Here is a 20169-nt window from a genome sequence, read left to right on the forward strand (position 1 = left end):
CCCTGTTTTTACTCATCCCTCTATCAAAAAGTTCCTGAATGGTATCATAAGGACATTTTTTCTAGCTTTGCAACCAGTTCCTGCCTGGGATCTGAACTTCATTCTTTCTGCTGTCCTTTTGAACCTTTAGCCCCTTTTTCCCTCCGGCACCTTTCTTTGAAGATCACCTTCTGATAGCTGTTATCTCTGCTAGAAGGTAGGGAAACTTGGAGCTCTTATGGTAGACCCACCTTATACAGTTTTTCACAAGGGCAAGGTTTCTTTAGGTCTACGTGCTAAGTTCATACCTAAGGTGCCTTTGAGTTTCATCTTAATCAGGCTATACACCTACCAGTGTTTTATGCTAAACCTCCCTGAAACATGGAGAAGGCAAGTCTCCATTCCCTAGACATACAGGGCTCTTGCCTTCTCTCTGCAAAGAACAATTCCTTTTCAGAAATCTCCAGGGTTGTTCATTGCTGTCGCCGTGAAAATGGAAAGGAAAGCTGTCTTGGATCATCCATTCATTCTTGTACATTCTTCCCAAAGACTAAGTGGATAGCCTCTTGCATTTCTCTCTGCTATGATGTTATGAAAGCCCCTCCTCCTCAAACTGTCAGGGCCCATTCTGTGATTGCTCAAGTGGTACCAGTAGCTTCTTTACAGGGAATTCCCCTCTCTGAAATTTGCAGAGCAGCCACCTGGGGCTCCTTACATGCTTTCACCAGGTATTCCAAGCTTTGACTACAGATACCTCCTTTGGCTCAGCAATCCCCCACTCTGCTATTGTTACAGCAATACTTCCTCACACCCTCCTCTTCAGTGACCACTGCTTGGGAGTCACAGTAAATACTCCTAGGGAGCAGCACTTTTAAGAAAAAAGGAATGTTACTTACCTTATGGTAACTGGAGTTCTTGAAGATGTGTGGTCCCTATGGGTATTCCATGACCTCTCTCCTTACCTTCTGTTTGAGTCAACCTGATTCACAGTAGAGTCCAAACTGGGGGCTGGTCGATTTGCTCTATCCTTTATGCCCCTGGATGGAAGCATGAGGTGGCACAGTTATGAACTAATGGACCCTGCTGCCGAAGAATTTTTGGTTCAAAGCATATGCGCACCACAGTGAATCCCCATAGGGACCACATATCTCTACTCCTTTACCTAGTGTGTGTTAACATAGTACTGTTTGAAACGGGACTACGTTAGTATACATTTGGTAATTTTTAGTGCACATCAGCAGGGTCTGCACAGGCCTGTTAGTGCGCAGCACACAAGTGTGCACTAGATTTACACCCCTCTGGTGCAGACTAATGTGCTGTGTTTACAAGCCTTTAGTTCCAAACTAAGTGCATGCCTACACTGACCTGCAGTTTATACTAAGAGCGTGTGAATTACAGCATGCACCAAAGTGCTGTACTGTAATTCCCTGTGTGGACACTGTGGGCACACACTTAAAAGTCCTTAGTTTGCACTAATGAAGTCCTCTAAAACAGGACTTCATTAGCACCAACTAAGCTTCAGAAGAGAGTATCAGGCATGTAAATTTTAAAGATAAACAAGACAATATTAAAAATAGGTTTACTTAGTAATATATATTAACATTTTGAAGATGGGAGGGGAAATTCTTTGCAATTAATCTTTTAAGAGGCCAGAGTCCACATAAATTGTGTACTATTTAAAAGCCTTGGGAACCCAATTTTGAGATTCTTGCCATTTGTTCTCATGCATTTTGTACTGGATATGTGAAACCCCAATTTTGGCCATAGTTAAGATGACAAGGTATATATTTACACAGAAATTAGTCTGACTGCTCTAAAGTATTCATATTTCAGGACTTGTCTATGCAGGCCACTTTACTTCCGAATGAGAACTCCACATAGGTGAGGCTTATACCATGGCCTAAAATTTGTCAGGTTGTATGTTAGTGTGGGTGAAAACTGGAGACTGGTTTCAGAGTAACAGCCGTGTTAGTCTGTATTCGCAAAAAGAAAAGGAGTACTTGTGACACCTTAGAGACTAACCAATTTATTTGAGCATAAGCTTTCGTGAGCTACAGCTCACTTTATCGGATGCATACTGTGGAAAGTGCAGAAGATCGTTTTATACACACAAAGCATGAAAAAATACCTCCCCCCCACCCCACTCTCCTTCTGGTAATAGCTTATCTAAAGTGATCACTCTCCTTACAATGTGTATGATAATCAAGTTGGGCTATTTCCAGCACAAATCCTGGACTTTAGATAAGCTATTACCAGCAGGAGAGTGGGGGGGAGGTATTTTTTCATGCTTTGTGTGTATAAAAAGATCTTCTGCAGTTTCCACAGTATGCATCCGATGAAGTGAGCTGTAGCTCACGAAAGCTTATGCTCAAATAAATTGGTTAGTCTCCAAGGTGCCACAAGTACTCCTTTTCTTTTTTGAGATTGGTTGTTATATTTTGGGGGAAAACAAGAATTTTTTCCCTGTGGAATCAGGGTTGAATCCTATGAAAACTGTATTTTTGAAGGAAAAAATGTCATTTAAAAAAAAAAAGATGCTCTTGATGGTGTACAGTAACTCCTCATTTAACATTGTAGTTATGTTCCTGAAAAATGCAACTTTAAGTGAAATGATGTTAAGCGAATCCAGTTTCCCCATAAGAATTAATATAAATAGTGGGGGTTAGGTTCCAGGGAAAAAATTTTTTTGCCAGACAAAAGACATACACACACACACACACACACAGTATAAGTTTTAAACAAACAATTTAATACTGTACATAGCAATGATGATTGTGAAGTTTGGTTGAGGTGGTAAAGTCAGAGGGTGGGATATTCCCAGGGAATGCCTTACTGCTAAATGATGAACTAGCAGTGCACTGAGCCCTCCAGGGTTAACTCATTGTTGTTAATGTAGCCTGATACTCTACAAGGCAGCATGAATGGAGGGAGGGGAGACAGCATGGCAGACAGAGACACAAACTCTGTGTGAGAGAGAGAGAGATGCGCATTTCCCCTTTAAGTAGGCTGTCCCCACTTTTAAGTACACTGGCTTGTTAAGTCCATCAGCCAGCTGAGACCACAGCTTCTGCCAGGAAGCTCCCTCCGTCCTAAGCCCTGTGGTGTGTGTCCCCTACTCTATGGAAGATGGGGTAAGTGGGGTGCAGGAGCAGGGGAGGGGGACATCCTGACATTAGCCTCCCTCTGGCCCCCACCCCTGCACAGCAAGCGGGATGGTTGGGGAGCAACTTCAAGGCAGAGGACAGGAGCAGCACATGGCAGTGGGGGAAAGGACAGCTGAACTGCCCAATAGATAGCCTGCTGGGTGGCTGCTACACAGGGAACCTGGGGGAGCGGGGAGCTGATAGGGGGGCTGCCGGTCCACCCTGGTTCCGAACTCCTACCAGCTAGCTGCAACGGGCTCTTCCTGCAAGCAGTGGACAAAGCAGGCGGCTGCCAAACGACTTATAAGGGAGCATTGCACAACTTTAAATGAGCATGTTCCTTAATTGATCAGTAATGTAACAACAAAACAACGTTAACCGGGACGACTTTAAGTGAGGAGTTACTGTACTTGGAAAAATCATAGAGAAGGCTATCTTTGACTCAGTGGAGTTAATCCCTACCAATCTTGTCAACTCTCGTTGATCCAAGGTTCTGATAAATGTCATAAATTTTGAATCGGAGAAATTTGACAGAAACCATTACTGCTGCTTTCAAATTACAGTGGTTTCCAGCTAATTTTCTGGTAGCCACGGTTCTTAATTCTGGAAAATACTAATTTCTTTTCTTCAATATTGCAGATGACCATGGATGAGAAATATGTAAACAGCATTTGGGATCTCCTGAAAAATGCGATCCAAGAAATCCAGCGTAAGAACAACAGTGGTCTCAGCTTTGAGGAACTGTATAGGAATGCATATACTATGGTGTTACATAAACATGGAGAAAAATTGTACACTGGACTACGAGAAGTCGTCACTGAGCACCTCATAAACAAGGTATCTAACTAAACTAAATTTTAAATCAGTGGTTTTCTTGCTGATATGTAAGATGAGCACTATATAATTGTGGTTTGTGACAAAAATCCAAATTTTGGTACTTTAGTTTTAAAACAATGTTTTTACTCATATAATACCAGTTTAGGACTATGTCAAGCATAAGATGATCTCCTGTTAGAGGTACCATTTATGTTTAAACTACTAATGAATAATGAAATGTGCAAATTTAAATGTTTATGAATATGTGAATCAAGAAATCACTTTTAGTTGAATCATTATTGCATGATTGCATAGGTAGGTCTGCTAACCTGTTTGTTTATTTATTTATTTTTTAAGTTGTGGCTTTTTGATAGAATTGAGTGGCCTTCTTGGGTGGGGTCGGTTTCACTTACTAGTAATAATAACCCCATTTTTCAGTCTGGGAGCTAACTACATCCCGGAATAAGAACTTGCTTGTAATGGGCTTTGTTCGTGATCTAATGCAATAGTTGTGCTGGGATTACATTATATAGAGAGTAGAGAGGCATCGTTCAATGCATAAAATCAACTTGACAAAAAACATCCTGAACAGTCTGAGTCCTTAAATTTCAGTCTTTTCAAAACATACATTTAATTTAGCCTAAAATTTTAAATAAACAATCCTTTTGATTCTGAATATATAAGATATAAAGACCTTCCATCTCGCCTCAGACCACAGATTGGACCTCTGTGGCTTTGTGTTGGTGAAGAAAAGCAGTCCTGTTTAGATCTGGCGTAGCTAGCTCACGTTAGCTAAACCCAGCCTTGACTTGACCTTTTTCTGAGTTGAAACAAGGCTGAAAACTTATTGCTCTAAAGAGGTCCAGCACTTGTGGCAGAATTAAAGATGCAGCCTGGAGAACAGCTGCTTTTCCACTGTGCCCATTGTATGTACTGACCAAAGCACTCGAGTAGCATCATAGCCTATCATGCCCTTACTGCACAGTTTAGTGAGTTGAAGTAATCAGTGGACTGCTTCCCATTTTTGGTGGTTCTTTCAGGTGAAGACGTTTTAAAGACTTCACTCCAGACCACTTCAGTCTAAAATATGCTTTAAATATATATATTTTTTACACTGTGTGAATGCAAGGACAGGTTGAGTATAAAGTGACTATAGGATTTTGCACGTATATGTCCTTTTATTGTAATATATTAATGCCTCAGAGATATTACTGAATTTGTCAAGACTGGTCATGTAACATGGTAAATGTCTGAGACTTTTAGAAATCTATGCCTGTAAACATCTCTACGTTATCATGGACTTAGTGGTGTTTAGGAGCATATACACAGGTGGTAGAAGTTGGTTCGGTTCTGAAATTAGACATCTCTTCAGTTTTCTTGTAGTACTTGTTGCAAGGCAGATGAAACAACTAATTACAGTTCAATCTATTTAACTGAGCATTTTACTTAACTGAAAGTTTAGTGGAAAAATCTTTGATAGCTCTTTCCAACACTACTACTTATGTCAGTATTTGAAACATTAAGTATCTAATTAAATCACTAGAATGCATTCTAATCACAGGTGTTCACTTATCTATACCTTCAAAGAACAAATGGTGGATACTAGGGCTGGTTAGGAAAATTCTGACAAAACATTTTTTGCTAATTTGTCAAAACAAAACATTTAGTGGGGACAGCTTGATTTGATGAAGTTCCAATAGAATACAGGCATGTTTAGAAAACTGCCTGGTTTCCTGTCAGTTCACCTGGCTGACTGCATTGGACAGGGGGACTGCAGGGTCTGTGGTTCCAAGGCAGCTCACTGGGTAGACAGCACTGGAGCTGGGGCTTCATTCTTTGGGGATACCCTTGTGAGAACAGGTTACGTTCTCGTAATTAAGTATACCAGGTATGGTGCTTGTGCTGTGAATGTAATACAGAGGTTTATCTGTGGTTAATAGACACCAGAGATTAGCGAGTTGCTACTCATCTATTTGAAAGCATTTTTCATGGTTAGTGCTGTTCAGGTTTGGAACACAAATGTATATTTTTCTTGTGTAGGTGGGAACTCTTGCTCTGCTATCCTTAATTGCTTGTTGAAAGTTGTGTTCAGCCAGACTTTACTTAGGAAGAGACCAGACCAGGGGTAGGCAAACTTTTTAGCTTGAGGGTCACATCTGGGTATAGAAATTGTATGGTGGGCCATGAATGCTCATGAAATTGGGGGTTGGGGTGCTGGAGGGGGTGACGACTCCAGCTGGGGGTGCAGGCTCTGGGATGGGGTCAGAAATGAGGGAGTTCAGGGTGTGGGAGAGGCCTCAGGACTGGGGCAGGGGATTAGGGTGCTGAGAGGGTGAGGGCTCCAGCTGGGGGTGCAGGCTCTGGGGTGGGGCTGGAGTGCAGGACAGTGCTCCGTACTGGGACCAAGGGGTTCGGAGAGTGGGAGGAGTATCAAGGCTGGGGCAGATGGTTTGGGTGTGGGAGGGTTGGGGGTGCAGGTTCTGGGGTGGAGCTGGGGATGAGGGGGTTGGGGTGCAGGCGGGTGCTCTGGGCTGGGCCTGAGGGGTTGGAGGGCAGGAGGGGGATCAGGGCTGGGGCGTGGGGGGGCTCAGGAGTGCAGGTGCCAGGCGGTGCTTACTGGAAGCAGTGGCATGTCCCCCCTCCAGCTCCTAAGCAGAGGTGTGGCCCTGGGGGTAGGGTGGGCGGAAGTCTTTAAAACATCTTCACCTGAAAGTTCCCGGCCAAAGGGAGCTGCCGGGGGTGGTGCTTGGGGTGGGGGCAACGTGCAGAGCCCCATGGCTGCCACCATGCATAGTTGCTGGAGGGGAGACATGCTGCTACTTCCAGGAGCCGCACAGAAAGCTCCCCACCCCGCTCCCTGGCTGGAGCGCAAAGCGGGGCAAGCCCCTGACCCCGCTCCCTGGCAGGAACTTGAGGGCCAGATTAAAAGGTCCAACAGGTTGGACATGGCCTGTGGGCTGTAGTTTGCTCACCCCTGGACCAGACCTTTTGAGGAAAAAAGTTATGTAACTTTAAAAAACAAACAAAAAGCCACTAGCTGATACGTTTTTTGCAATATATTTAGTTGTAATTAAAATCATTAATGTTTTCCCCTGCCAAGTCCCAGCCCCACTTGTGAGCACTGGCACTAAAATTAAAATGTAACAAGTATAAAATCTAAGAAAGATCAAATTAAAAAAAACCCAGTATATTAACTTTAGCTAGATAAAAGTATTAAACCACCCTCACAGTGGTTCAAGTATGAAATAGGTCTGAATTGTTGTAGGTAGTGGGACACCTAACTTTTACATTTTCAGTTTCTTCTGTGTATTGTGTAGTTAATGAGCTTAAAAATAGCTTTTTGTAGTTACTTGAATTTACTTTGAAGTTACTCACGAAAGCTCATGCTCAAATAAATTGGTTAGTCTCTAAGGTGCCACAAGTACTCCTTTTCTTTTTTGCGAATACAGACTAACACGGCTGTTACTCTGAAACCTTGAATTATAGTTACACCTTCAGGTGCTAACCAAGATTGAGGCTTCTTTGAGCTAGGTTTTGCATAAACACAAAGCAAGAAATCATTTTTGCCCCCTACAGTTTACATTCTAAATAGATAAGACAGGTAAAGAATGGGAAGGGAAATGGAACAAGTGACGTTCTGTGTCCAAGATGACATGGCAGCTCAGTTGTAGAGATTAGAATAGAAACCAGGTGTCCTAACACCTAGTCCAGTGCCATATCTACTGAACCATGGTGCATTTAAGTAGTGGGAGATCATACTGTCTATCAAATCTAAATAGATTGATAGGTAACTTTGTTCAAGTGATGGCACATGTGTATTTGCTCCACGTACAGTTGCTGGAATTTTTTTCCTCAGTGGTAACTATCTGGGTGGCTTGAGCGCCCTCTCCTGCTGCATGCCACTGTATCTAGTAGTATAAATGGCCAGCTGACCATGAGCTCACTCAATTCTTGCTGCTCTTCATAGACCTCGAGAGGTCATCTAGTCCAGTCCCCTGCACTCACGGCAGGACTAAGTATATTATCTAGACCATGTACTCTCAGTGGACTCTGTTCTCTTGCATTTTATTGTAAATAGTTTAGTGTTTGCTTTGTTAGGTTTTTACCCCATCTGATGATTTTGGTTGATTCCTGGTTCTGAGGGACATCTCAGTCACCAGGCTTCAAGGCCTGCATTTCTTGCCATAGGCCTATGCCCTTGAGCGACCCACACTCAAGTTGCTTGAAGTGCCTTGGGGAAGATCACGTTGGGGAGCATTACCAAATTTGCAGGGACTTTAAGCCTTGCACGAAGAAAGATCATGAAGTCCGGCTAAACTTTTTACTCATGGAGACCTCCATCTGAGTCAGGTTGGTAAAACTTGGCACCGAGTGCCTCAACATCGGTAAGGAGTGCGCCTTTTACTGTGCCTGAGTCCCAACAACCACTTTGCCATCCCCAGTGCCTAGGAGGTATTAGAAGCAGACTGCTGAAAGGGGGAGATCCCCAGCACTGAAGTCTGCTTGGCATGGGGATAAGTGGAGTGCAGTCTGAGGATAAGCACTCCTCTGCTTCAGCAGATGGCACTGTTGATTACAGCAGCTTAGGTAGGCTGTGTTAAGCCCAGAGCTAGAGGAAGCACCTTCCACACCTGTGGCACTGCATTGTATAAAGTTTATCGTGGAATCGATCATACTAGAGGCATTTGCAGCTGGCAGAGACCTCCTGACTCCATCAGTGCCAGTATTGCTGGCAGTACAAGAGTCGATGCTATCAGTTCTGGTGAACGCAGGAGAACCAGCAGGACTGCTACAGCAGTCGGTATCATGCCAGCCTCATGTACCCCTGATGGCTTGTCCTTCTGTACCATCAAAGGGAAAACCCACAATGTTTGCTTTACTGCAGACCTCCCAATGTTGGCACCGATCGCCAACACCGATTGTTTGGAATGGCGCCTCCATGGTCAGTGGAAGGAGAGTTGTCGTCTTCTGAATTGGAGGTCAGGTGCAACATTTCCCAGTCTCGGAGCCACACTCTCTACCCCTCCTCCAGATGTTTCCATCCTTTCATGTATCCTGTCACGGGAGCACCATAGAGTGGGTGGCCAGGAGATCACTGGGGGCCCTATACCTGTCCAGTGTCTTTTTTTTGGAGTCTGTGGGTCTTTCCCCGTTTCCAGATCGAATTCCGGGCACTTCTATTCGGTGGCATTGGAAAGGCCTGCGGCACCTCCTCACTGGGAAGCACCCATTCTTGACTCTGGTACAGAGTCCAGTGCCAGACAGCAAGAACCAGCTCCAGGGCAGATTGGCAGAGGCCCTGGGGGTTTTCGCCTTCCTCTGCAGCGTGGGACACAGGTCACATGCTGGAGGATTCTCTGAACCTTGAAGTCTTTAAACCATGATTTGAGGACTTCAGTAGCTCACACAGACATAGGTTAGGGGTTTATTACAGGAGTGGGTGGGTGAGATTCTGTGGCCTGCATTGTGCAGGAGGTCAGACTAGACTATCATAATGGTCCCTTCTGACCTTAGAGTCTATGAGTCTATGAGCTCAACAGGACCCTGCAGATCAGGAAATGGAGGAGCATCTGCAGCCAGTGCTGGGCTTCTCTTCCTCTTCTCCTCATGAGGGAGTCTCAGGAGGGGTCATGTCATCTTCCCAGATGACACTAAGGCACACCAAGAATTGTTAGAGGGTTGCTTTAAAACTGGGCATACAGGTGGAGGCAGTAAAAGAATCCTCACACTGCCTAGTCAGTATTTTAGCCACTGCAGATCCTTTCAGAATGGCTCTTCCTCTCAGTGAGACAGTTAAGGGTCTGTGGCAGACCTCTGCATTCTTCTCCCCACTTCAAAATGGGCTGAGAACAAGCATGTGCCTGCCCAAGGTTATGACTTCCTGGTCCTCTCAGTGGCAACTCCAGTCTCACTTCAGTTGCACCCGGATTTGATCTCTCAGGACCACAATCAGCTGCTCCACCTGAACTGGCAGTCCCTTAATTTAATGGCCTGGAAGCTCCAGGGTTAAATCCCAAAGAGGAAGCTGGCTTGGAACAAGTTTGCCGGGTCTTACTAAGTAGCAGAAAGCTCTCCGCCAAGGCAACCGACCTGACAAAATGGAAGCAGTTTTCTATCTGGGATTGTCAAACCGGAGTCTCACCAATGCAGATGTCCATCCAACATATGCTCAACTTTTTGCTGTACCTGAAACAGCAAGGTTTAGCAATTTTCTCTATCAAGGTTCACCTGGCAGCAGTATCAGCTTTCTACTCTTGCATGGATAACTTATGTTTTTTCTAATGACATGACAATTGGATTCCTTAAAAGCCTGGAAAGATTGTGCCCTCAATTAAGGGAGCCTGTTCCTTTCTTAGGACTTGAACTTGGTTTTGTCTAAACTTATGAGACCACCATTTGAGCCTTTGGCAAAATGCTGTTTACTATACCTTTCGTGGAAAATGGTTTTCCTAATTCCTATCAGTTCTGCCAGAAGAGCCTCTGAACTGTGTGCCCTTGCATCCGATCCACTGTACAGCCTTCTTTAAAGATAAGGTGCACTTATGTCCTCATCTGAGTTTTCTCTCTAAGGTAGTTGCAGATTTTCACATCAATCCATGTAATTACCTGTATTTTACCCCAAACCACATGCAAATAGGGATGAGCAACGGTTTACACATTGGATGTTAGATGAGCACTGGCATTCTACATAGACAGGACCAAACCGTTTTGTGGCTATAGGGACAGAAGGAAAAATCTTTCAGGGTCCTAACAGAGAATTTCATCTTGTATCTGTGCTTGTTATGATCTAGTAAGCATTTGACCACCATGCAAGCTGGTTGCTCACTCTGCAAGATCGCAAGCATTCCTCAGTGGCATTCCTAGCACAGATTCCCTATCCTGGACATGTGTAAAGCAGCAACTTGGTCACCAGTGCATACTTCCCATTATGCCATCATCTAGTACTCTAGAGACAATACCAAATTTTGTCGAGCTGTACTACAGTCTGTGTGTATGTGAACTCCGATCCCTGTGCTTGGGAGTCACCAAGAGTCAAATGCTCATGTGCAATCATTTGAAGAATTAAAAACAGTTACTAAACTCTTGTAACTGTTTTTCTTTGAGATGTGTTGCATGTGTCCATTCCATGACTCACTCTCCTACCTCTCTACATTGGAGTTTCCAGAAAGAAGGACCTGAGGGGGCTCAGGATCGACTGGGCCAATTAACCTTATGCCAGTGGTGTGCAGCGGCAGAGCGTGCTCAAGCTGCCCTAAGAGGTCCTGCTGAGGGAAAAATTTCCAGCATCTATGTGTGGGGTGCACACACACCAAGAGTGGAATGGACATGTGCAACATATGTCAAGGAACAACAGTTACGAAAGGCAAGTAACCATTTTTTGGTGACATCACTGCTGGTCCTATGCCATCTGTATCTGGCACCTTGCACTTCATTTGTATCTGTTTTCTTGCCCTGGGCTTAGCTCCTAGCTTCACCTCAGGGCTTTACCCTTCCATGGCTTGGTCCCACACATTCCAGATAGTGTTGTCCCTTTGCTCCATTTGTGACACAGCTATGCCGGGACAAAAATCTCACCCTAAATATAACAAAAGCCAGCAGGCCTAGAGCCCCAGAACCTTTTGCTGATAAGCAATACCATGGCTAGACAAAAGGAAAAACTACAGTTAAAAATAATAAAAAGTTAAAATGTTAGAGGAGAGAGTTGTGTGGTGGGTTTTTGTTTTTGTTTTTAAAAAACCTGTTAGATAATCCAAACTGACACTAAAATACCATACCACAGAGTATTTTCCTTCATGGGTAATTGGCATATTGTGTGTGTGTGTGTGTTTAAGGTATTTACATTTTACAGTAATCTGTTGTGTATATTTAAAAAAATGTAAAAATCTTTTACTAGAAAGCAAATGTGATTCAGTATTATGTTTTTTATTCTTTCCTCTAGAAAAGGGGCAAAGGGTGGGGAACAAATATTCCTCATGGAAAATACAAAATTACACTGTAATACGTTATTTTAAAGCTACATGTGAATACAGAGTATCTAATGTCACAAATGTAGAAACTCTTTTACTTTAATAATACCATATTATAATGAATGGAAAACTTCTGCAATAAAAGCTTTTAACTCGAATTATAGCTAAAAAGCAGATTTAGGCCCCAGTTCAGGAGGTACTTAAACATACTTAAGTACCTTCATGAAATGGGAGTCATATATTTTATAATTTTTTTTCCTCCCTACAGAAGATGGATATGGCTAGCTGGGCCAAGTGGTGTAGTTTAGGGAATTACATGGCTGAACTGTTTGTACTGTACCAGATCTCAAAATTGCAAAAGGAAAAATGTTATACCATAAATCTACTGCACAGCCTATTTAACACTAAGTTAGTTAAAAGTAAAACTATGCAAGGAGAAAATTTTAAAAAAAAAAACAGTTTTTAAAAAAAAAAGCTAAATTTCTTTAAAAGCCAAGATCTCTCTAAATTAGGGCTGTCAAGCGATTAAAAAAATTAATCGTGATTAATCGAGCTGTTAATAATAGAATACAATTTATTTAAATATTTTTGATGTATTCTGCATTTTCAAATATATTTATTTCACTTACAACAGAATACAAAGTATACAGTGCTCACTTGATATTTATTTTTATTACAAATATTTGCACTGTGAAAAACAAAAGAAATAGTATTTTTCAGTTCACCTAATATAAGTACTGTAGTGCAATCTCTTTATCATGAAAGTTGAACATACAAATGTAGAATTATGTACAAAAAAATAACTGCACTCAAAAACAAAACAGTGTAAAACTTTAGAGCCTACAAGTCTACTCAGTCCTACTTCTTGTTCAGCCAGTCGGTCAGACAAACAAGTTAGGTTACAATTTGCAGGAAATAATGCTGTCTGCTTCTTATTTACAATGTCACCTGAAAGTGAGAACAGGCATTTGCATGACACTGTTGTAGCCATCATTGTAAGATATGTACATGCCAGATGCACTAAAGATTCATATGTCCTTTCATGCTTCAACCAACATTCCAGAGGACATACATCCATGCTGATGACGGGTTCTGCTCGATAACGATCCAAAGCAGAGTGGACTGATGTATGTTCATTTTCATCATCTGAGTCAGATGCTACCAGTAGAAGGTTGATTTTCGTTTTTGGTGGTTCGGGTTTTGTAGTTTCCGCATCTGAGGGTGGCTCTTTTGAGACTTCTGAAAGCATACTCCATATCTTGTCCTTCTCAGATTTTGGCCAGCACTTCAGATTCTTAAAGCTTGAATTGAGTGCTGTAGCTGTTTTTAGAAATCTGATTCCTTCTTTGCATTTTGTCAAATCTGTGAAAGTGTTCTTAAAATGAACATGTGCTGGGTCATCATCCGAAACTGCTATAACATGAAATAGATGGCAGAATGCGGGTAAAACACAGAGCAGGAGACATACAATTCTCCCCCAAAGAGTTCAGTCACAAATTTAATTAATGCATTATTTTTTAACGAGCATCATCAGCATGAAATCATGTCCTCTGGAATGGTGGTACCAAAGCATATCTGGCACGTAAATACCTTGCAGTGCTGCTACAAAAGTGCCATATGAACGCCTGTTTTTGCGTTCAGGTGACATTGTAAATAAGAAGCAGGCAGCAGTATCTCCCATTAATGTAACAAACTTGTTTGTCTGAGCGATTGGCTGAAAAAGAAGTAGGACTTGTATGCTTTAAAGTTTTACATAGTTTTGTTTTTGAGTGCAGTTATGTAACCAAAAAAATCTACATTTGAAAGTTACACTTTCACGATAAAGAGATTGGACTATAGTACTTGTATGAGGTGAATAGAAAAATTCTATTTATTTTGTTTCATTTTTACAGTGCAAATATTTGTAATCAAAAATAATAATGTAAAGTGAGCACTATACACTTTGTATTCTGTGTTGTAATAGAAATCAATATATTTGAAAATGTAGAAAAACATCCAAAATATTTAATAAATTTCAGTTGGTATTCTATTGTTTAACAGTGCGATAAATCGCAATTAATTTTTTTTGAGTTAATCATGTGAGTTGACTGCGATTAATCAACAGCCCTAGTCTAAATGAAAGTCTAAAACAAATCTTGTGCAAGCTTTCTTTCACCTTTGTGAATATAGGAGGCTATCTAACTTATTCTTAAATACATACACTGAAGCAATTAAACACGTGTGTATCTTCTGTATAGTTCTATAGATAACTCACACAGCAAACCTTCAGATAGGTCTTTGCTAGTTTGTTCAGTTTATCTCAAAGTCTGAAGACAAGTTCAGTGACAGAGCTGTGTCACTGATTGCAAGGCTTCAGCTACCCTTTAACACAGTTACTTTTGTATTTTATGCAGATTAGTTTATAACTCCAAAGAGTTAATTGTGTTGTGACATGTGAGCAAGGCTAGGTAGGGTTTGTCGTATTATCAGAGTTAGCCCAGGCTAGTCTTGCATGAGCCATCCACACTGCAAGCCTTAACCAAGTCAGAGCTATGTGGCAGTGTGTACAATGGTACTGTACTAGCCCCTGTGCTGGGCTGGATTTCTAGCAAGACATCCCTGGTTCTTAATGATGCATTAAAGTGGGCCACTCTCTCTGAATTCATCCTGATGTCACACCACATTTTTACCGAAAGGCTGGTGTCAGATTCTGGCCAACTAGCAGCCTGTGAGGAGGATTTCTTGAGCAGTATCTCTGTTCAGATACTGTGGAATGCAGCTCAAGTGGAGTTGGGGAATGTGGGGGTTAAACACTGAGCCAGTGGTTTCCAGTGCAGAAGAATGGAGGAATTAAGTCGACAAAGTAGAGCCTAGGTGGAATTGTGAGATATGTTTTTGAAGGGCTAACAGCACCCAAGCTTGATTAGCTGGCATTCTCACCACAAAGTAGATGCTGCTAACCTGGGCTGAAGCAAAACCCAAGCAAAAAAACTGATTTTGAGCCTGTACTCAGCTGTGCCTGCAAGCTTAGGCTTGAAACACCCTCATAGCTCTGGTTAGAGGTTTTTCTTGGAAGATGGAATGGGATTAGGGGCAGTGTCTGGACTGTAGCCCTCAGTAACTGCAGTGAAGACACCCATAGTGACCACAGATCCTTCTTTTTATGCAAACTGTGGTAGACTTAATATGTGTCTTAGATGAGGAAACGGCAGAGAAATATTTGTGGGAAAGTGAGTGCAAAGAAGCAGCATCCTAAGTGCTTCTATGTGTTTTAAAAACACTCAGCATAACATTCCAAATACAGCTTAAAGTAAATTCTAGTATCTGAGAAATATACAGGGCTGCACATGTCTATATTTCTTATATCTGCTAACTTACTGTCACCTGCAAACAGCTAACTTTTGGGTGATATTGGTTAATTACAATTTATTCTGTAAGAAACAACATGTAGTGTTTAACTATTCCATATTGTTATGGTGCCAAGTGCGAATGGTTTGCATGTTGAGGGTCATTGATGTATATGCATCCAAGATGAAACTCAACTTAGCCACGTAGTAACTTCTGTCTCAGTTGTAAAAGGTATTGTATGGATTAATGCACTCTACTTTGTCTAGCCATCCAGACGAGGAGCTGACAGGCACCCTGGGGCTTCTAGATGACAGAGAATGTTAAAACAGTCCCATGTGGAGATAAATGTTATGGGACTGTAAAATTGAGAAAAAACAAAGCCATCTAATGCTGTTTTTGTTCCAGTAACTTCACTTACAGGGTAAGGGATGATAAATTCAAGGGAAATCCTGCTGTACAGTGACTGGCAGCACATTCTGTGTCTTATCTAATGACTGCTAAAAGCAAGAGATTGATAATTTGGAAAAAGCTTTAAATGAGACTATGCCAAAACTAAAGTACCAGAGCCTTCAAACTGTCCCTTTAATAAGGTACCAAGCTCAAAATAACCTCAGTTAGACACTATATGAAATTTTCAGCAATTGAATCATTCACACTGCCCTTGCGAATATAGAGACCTGAAACCAAACAGAATTCATCCCCCTAGATGGTGGGGGGAGAATTCTGACTGTCCACAGGCAAGAGGTAAAGGGCAAAAAGTATATGGCAAGACCTGGAAGAGGAGAAAGGAGGGTTATGGCACAACATACTGTCTCCCCCACCCCCAAAATGTTTTACAAAATTTTATAAATAAACTCAGTCATTAGAACATTCCAATAATTAATTATGATTTAAACACCCAAACATTGCAACACGGTGGTAGCTTATGAAAACTGGAACTAGTTTGGTTTCACTGGGTAAACCGAGTGCAACAGTAGACAAACAGCATTAATGGTTAAAAATAAATGAATATCATAGGTTGGGAATTTGTTCATAAAATGTCATTTTTAGCCTCCTTACTATCAATTACTGCTTGCTAGCTCCCTAGTCCTTTCTCTCTCCTGGAGTTCTGTTGTTAGTGACTGCACTGGTACACTCTGGAGGAATCTCTTACTAGATGAATGCTCCTTTTAAAAACTCTTCTTTGCTGCCAATTCTTCATACCATCCCTTTTTAAACTTTGCCATGTCCAATGGCCCACCTAAACTCACTTCTGATTGTAACACTTTACAGTGATATTCATTGTTTTGAGTTGCTGTGCAGTGGGAGTCATAATATTCATTTCTATCATAGAAATCTTGTTTTTATTTTGATTTGCCCCTTACTTACAAAGGGACTGTACCAGCTATATGCAGCTAATACTCTTGGAGAACAAATATAGAATGTTGTATACTAGCTAGTAACAGTCCTTGCCTTTGTATTTGTGGTAAGTAAACCTTCCTTTTCCTAGCTGTTTGTTTAATATTTGTATGACTGGTCCAAAATGTAAGTAAGTGTATGCTTTTTGTTTGTCTTAAAGATGAATCTTTTTCATTAAAGTTAAACTATGGTTTCATTTAAGTACATGCAGTGGATGTCATCAGGACAAAATGACTTCAAATATCTAAGAATATTCACTTAGTTTTGACACTGCATATTAGGCAAGCTAAATAGCAATACTAGAATGTGTAAAGGTTATGTGCGTTATTCATATTTTGATAATTCAGACATCACTTTCAAAGCGGATAATGGTGAGTAAGCTTTGGCCTTTTCTCCCCCACCCCCGAGATGTTGAGCACCTGCAATTTCCATTGAATTTGAATAGGAGCTGTTGGTGGACAGCACTTAGGACAATACCCTAGTAGCTGGCATTCTTGAGATAGTAGCACAGCAAATACATATGGAGTAGCGGTCTGCAGATTTGAAGAAGAACTTTCTAGTGTCAAAACTAATTTGTTAATGTGTCATTATCTTCCTGTTTCATTACAGGTGCGAGAAGATGTGTTAAATTCATTGAATAACAACTTTCTTCAAACACTAAACCAAGCGTGGAATGATCATCAGACAGCAATGGTGATGATTAGAGACATTCTCATGTACATGGTGGGTAATAGTGGTATTCCACTTTTCATCATTTACAGCCTGGTCCTCAGAAATGTAAGCTGCTTTCCTTTTAGACCACCGTGGCAGGAGGAGGAGCAGTAAGGTATGCACAGTAATCTGCTTTCCTAGAGAAGTAATTTATCTCAAAGATAAACTACTAAAAAACCTACATGAACAAGAAAATGGTAAACTGATCTTTTTATTTTATCATCATGTTGTTTGGTAGACAGAGCAGAGCTTATTGAAAGTGTTGTTCAATTCTTTGTTTCTTGCTGTCACTCGTGCTTCAGGGATGGAAAAGGCTTTCAAAAGCCAAGCAAAAAGGTAAGGGTAATTGATTCAGAATACATGGTTTACTTTGTTTTTATTTGGGCAGTTGGTTCTGAATGGTTCCTCTCTTTCAATTAAAGGAGCTTTCACTTTTCTCAGACTTGTGCCAGTCTAATATAGTAGTCTTAAACTGCCTCATGATATTTACGTTTACACGTTCAGCGTAGTCTGCTATTTATCCATTGATGAGTGAGAACCCAATTTACAGATTGCCAGGTTTCTGAGAGGTGTAAAATTGCAATGAGGTTCCACTCCAAAGTCCTAGATTAGGACACCTCTATTATCACCTCTAAATTCGGCTTGGAGACTTCCAAACATACTCAGTATAAATGCTCAGCAAAATCTTGAAGATAATATTATCAGGATGCTGTAGAATTACAGGAAGAAAAAATTACCCTGATTTGAATTTCTCTTTTGTCTAATGTTTTTGTTATCCTGAAACTGAAAACCAGATGGTGACTCTTCCATCAAACTTACAGCATAGTGGAATCTCCTTGAAACTTTGTGCTAGCTGTATTTGAGGAAAATAGACAGTAAGCAAAATTATTTACGAGTCTTGTTCTGGATTTACATGGCTCCAAATTATTATTTTTGCTATTGACTTAGTGGGAGCAGAATCATTCATGGTGCATGTGTGAACATGTTGCCTTCAATTGGATGGTTGTAATTCAAAAATAACATAAAGATCCTTCAGTGCCTGATAGCTAATAGAGGTCTTCTTTCAGCTTGGATGATGGTGTCCTTAGTTTTTGGGTCTGTAGCACTAGGGTTTTAGTGTGGTTTAAGTTAGCCACTATGGAGTTTGAGCTCTCAGAAGGGAATTTAGTCTCTGGTGAGGAGGTGGTAGAATGGACTCCTATATGCTCTCAAACCACAATTCATATTCCAGAACCAAAAAACTTGTTTGCAAAAACCAGTTAGGGTTGTAAAATGACAGTATTGTACCTAACTACCACATTACTTAGGAAAATAAAAGGATGTGGTGTTGGTCACTGTCAGGAGACAGTATTGGACTAGATGGACCTCTGATTGGTATGGCAATTACTATGTTCCTTAGTAGGTACTACTTTTTAATTTAGACGACTAAAAATAGGACTTAGGTTAAAGGAGGGGAACAATCAAGTTTAAAATAAATCTTTCATTGAATTCTCTCACTTCACCTTCTTCCCCTGTAGGTAGTTTTTTATTAATCTTTAAGCTTGTCAGTGCAGGAAATCTGACCTTCTATAAGTCTCAAGTGCCAACATTAATATTTCCTTTCTAAATACGTGTTTTCAGCCAATTACAGCTTCTGAATAAAATTATCTATGCAAAAGCTTGGTGCACACAAGATTTTTTTTTTTGAGGTATTTTTGAACTTGAATTGAGAAAAATATACAGGTTATGGCTATGGGTACTTCCTGTGGACCACATCTTGCAGTCTTTATAATTAATTCATTAAGTTCTATGTGTGTTTAATGGGCATTTTCCTTGAGGAAGATCTTTTATTCTAAGAGTTTCTAATTAATACTCATATGATTTGGTGATCTTCTGGCAACGAAGTCTATGTAACAATGCATACATCCAAAATGGCAGAAAGGCTTGCATTTTGTGTTACCTACGTTCAGATATTTCAAGGCAACACAGGAAACGTAGTTAAGAATAGTATTTTTCTGAAGTTTGCTTTTACACATTTTAACAACATGCTTTTTACAACAAACAGAACCGCTAAAGGATAATTAGGAAAAAAGTTATCTTTTTTTAAAATTTGTGGTAACACTCTGCATTAATGTTTCAGTGGACAGTGCCAGCAGGCTGGATCAAGATCTGGTATCTAGAATTAGTGAGTGATACTGAGGGTGATTACAGATACTTCTGCAAGTGAACACAAGTTGTTAGTAGGTGTGTACACCAATCAGTCGCTGAAAGTCAGATCATATTCAACATATGAAGCCTTAGGCCTTGCCTGTATTACAAAGGGCTTGCTGGCGTAGCTATACTGGCAAACGCTCCTGGTGTAGACACTGTTTATAGCAGCAAGAGTTCTTTTGCTGACAAAGCTTATACCTGTTCCCCCAAATGAAATAAGGTCTACAACAAAATTACTTTTTTGCTGGTGTAACGGCATCTGCAGTAAAGCTTTTGCTGGCATAGCTATGTTAGTTATGGGTGTGATTTTTTCACACTACTAACTGAGATAGCTGTGCCGACAAAACTTTTAAGTGTAGACCAGGCCTTTTAATTCTATAGTTAAAACTTCAGTCTATGGGTGAAAAACACAAGCATTAAAAGACCAAGTCAACCCCTTGTTTCTCCAGAGAATGTAATTTAAAAATTTAGCACTTTGGAAATAAAGTACTATATAAACATTAACTGCTCCCCAAGACATCTTCAAATTAGTTAAGAAGGAATGATACTTGTTTTACAGACTAGGCAGTGAGACAGAGGTTGTGATTTACGGACTCTGGAGTTCGAGGCTCAGATCCAGCACATTCTGCTAGACCATG

The 20169-nt window shown here is 41.0% G+C and overlaps 1 protein-coding gene across 2 annotated transcripts in view; it reads left to right on the forward strand.

The window, feature by feature from the left end:
* The window catches only part of CUL3 (cullin 3), a 102360-nt gene that overhangs the window by 22017 nt on the left and 60174 nt on the right, over positions 1-20169 (forward strand). For both annotated transcript variants that reach the window (XM_073359926.2, XM_073359927.1), the window contains exons 2-3: positions 3762-3959; positions 17240-17353. In XM_073359926.2, the coding sequence (XP_073216027.1) occupies positions 3762-3959; positions 17240-17353 (312 nt within the window). The remainder of the gene's footprint in view (positions 1-3761; positions 3960-17239; positions 17354-20169) is intronic.

Source organism: Lepidochelys kempii, chromosome 9 (assembly GCF_965140285.1).
Source record: "Lepidochelys kempii isolate rLepKem1 chromosome 9, rLepKem1.hap1, whole genome shotgun sequence".
Taxonomy (NCBI): domain Eukaryota; kingdom Metazoa; phylum Chordata; order Testudines; family Cheloniidae; genus Lepidochelys; species Lepidochelys kempii.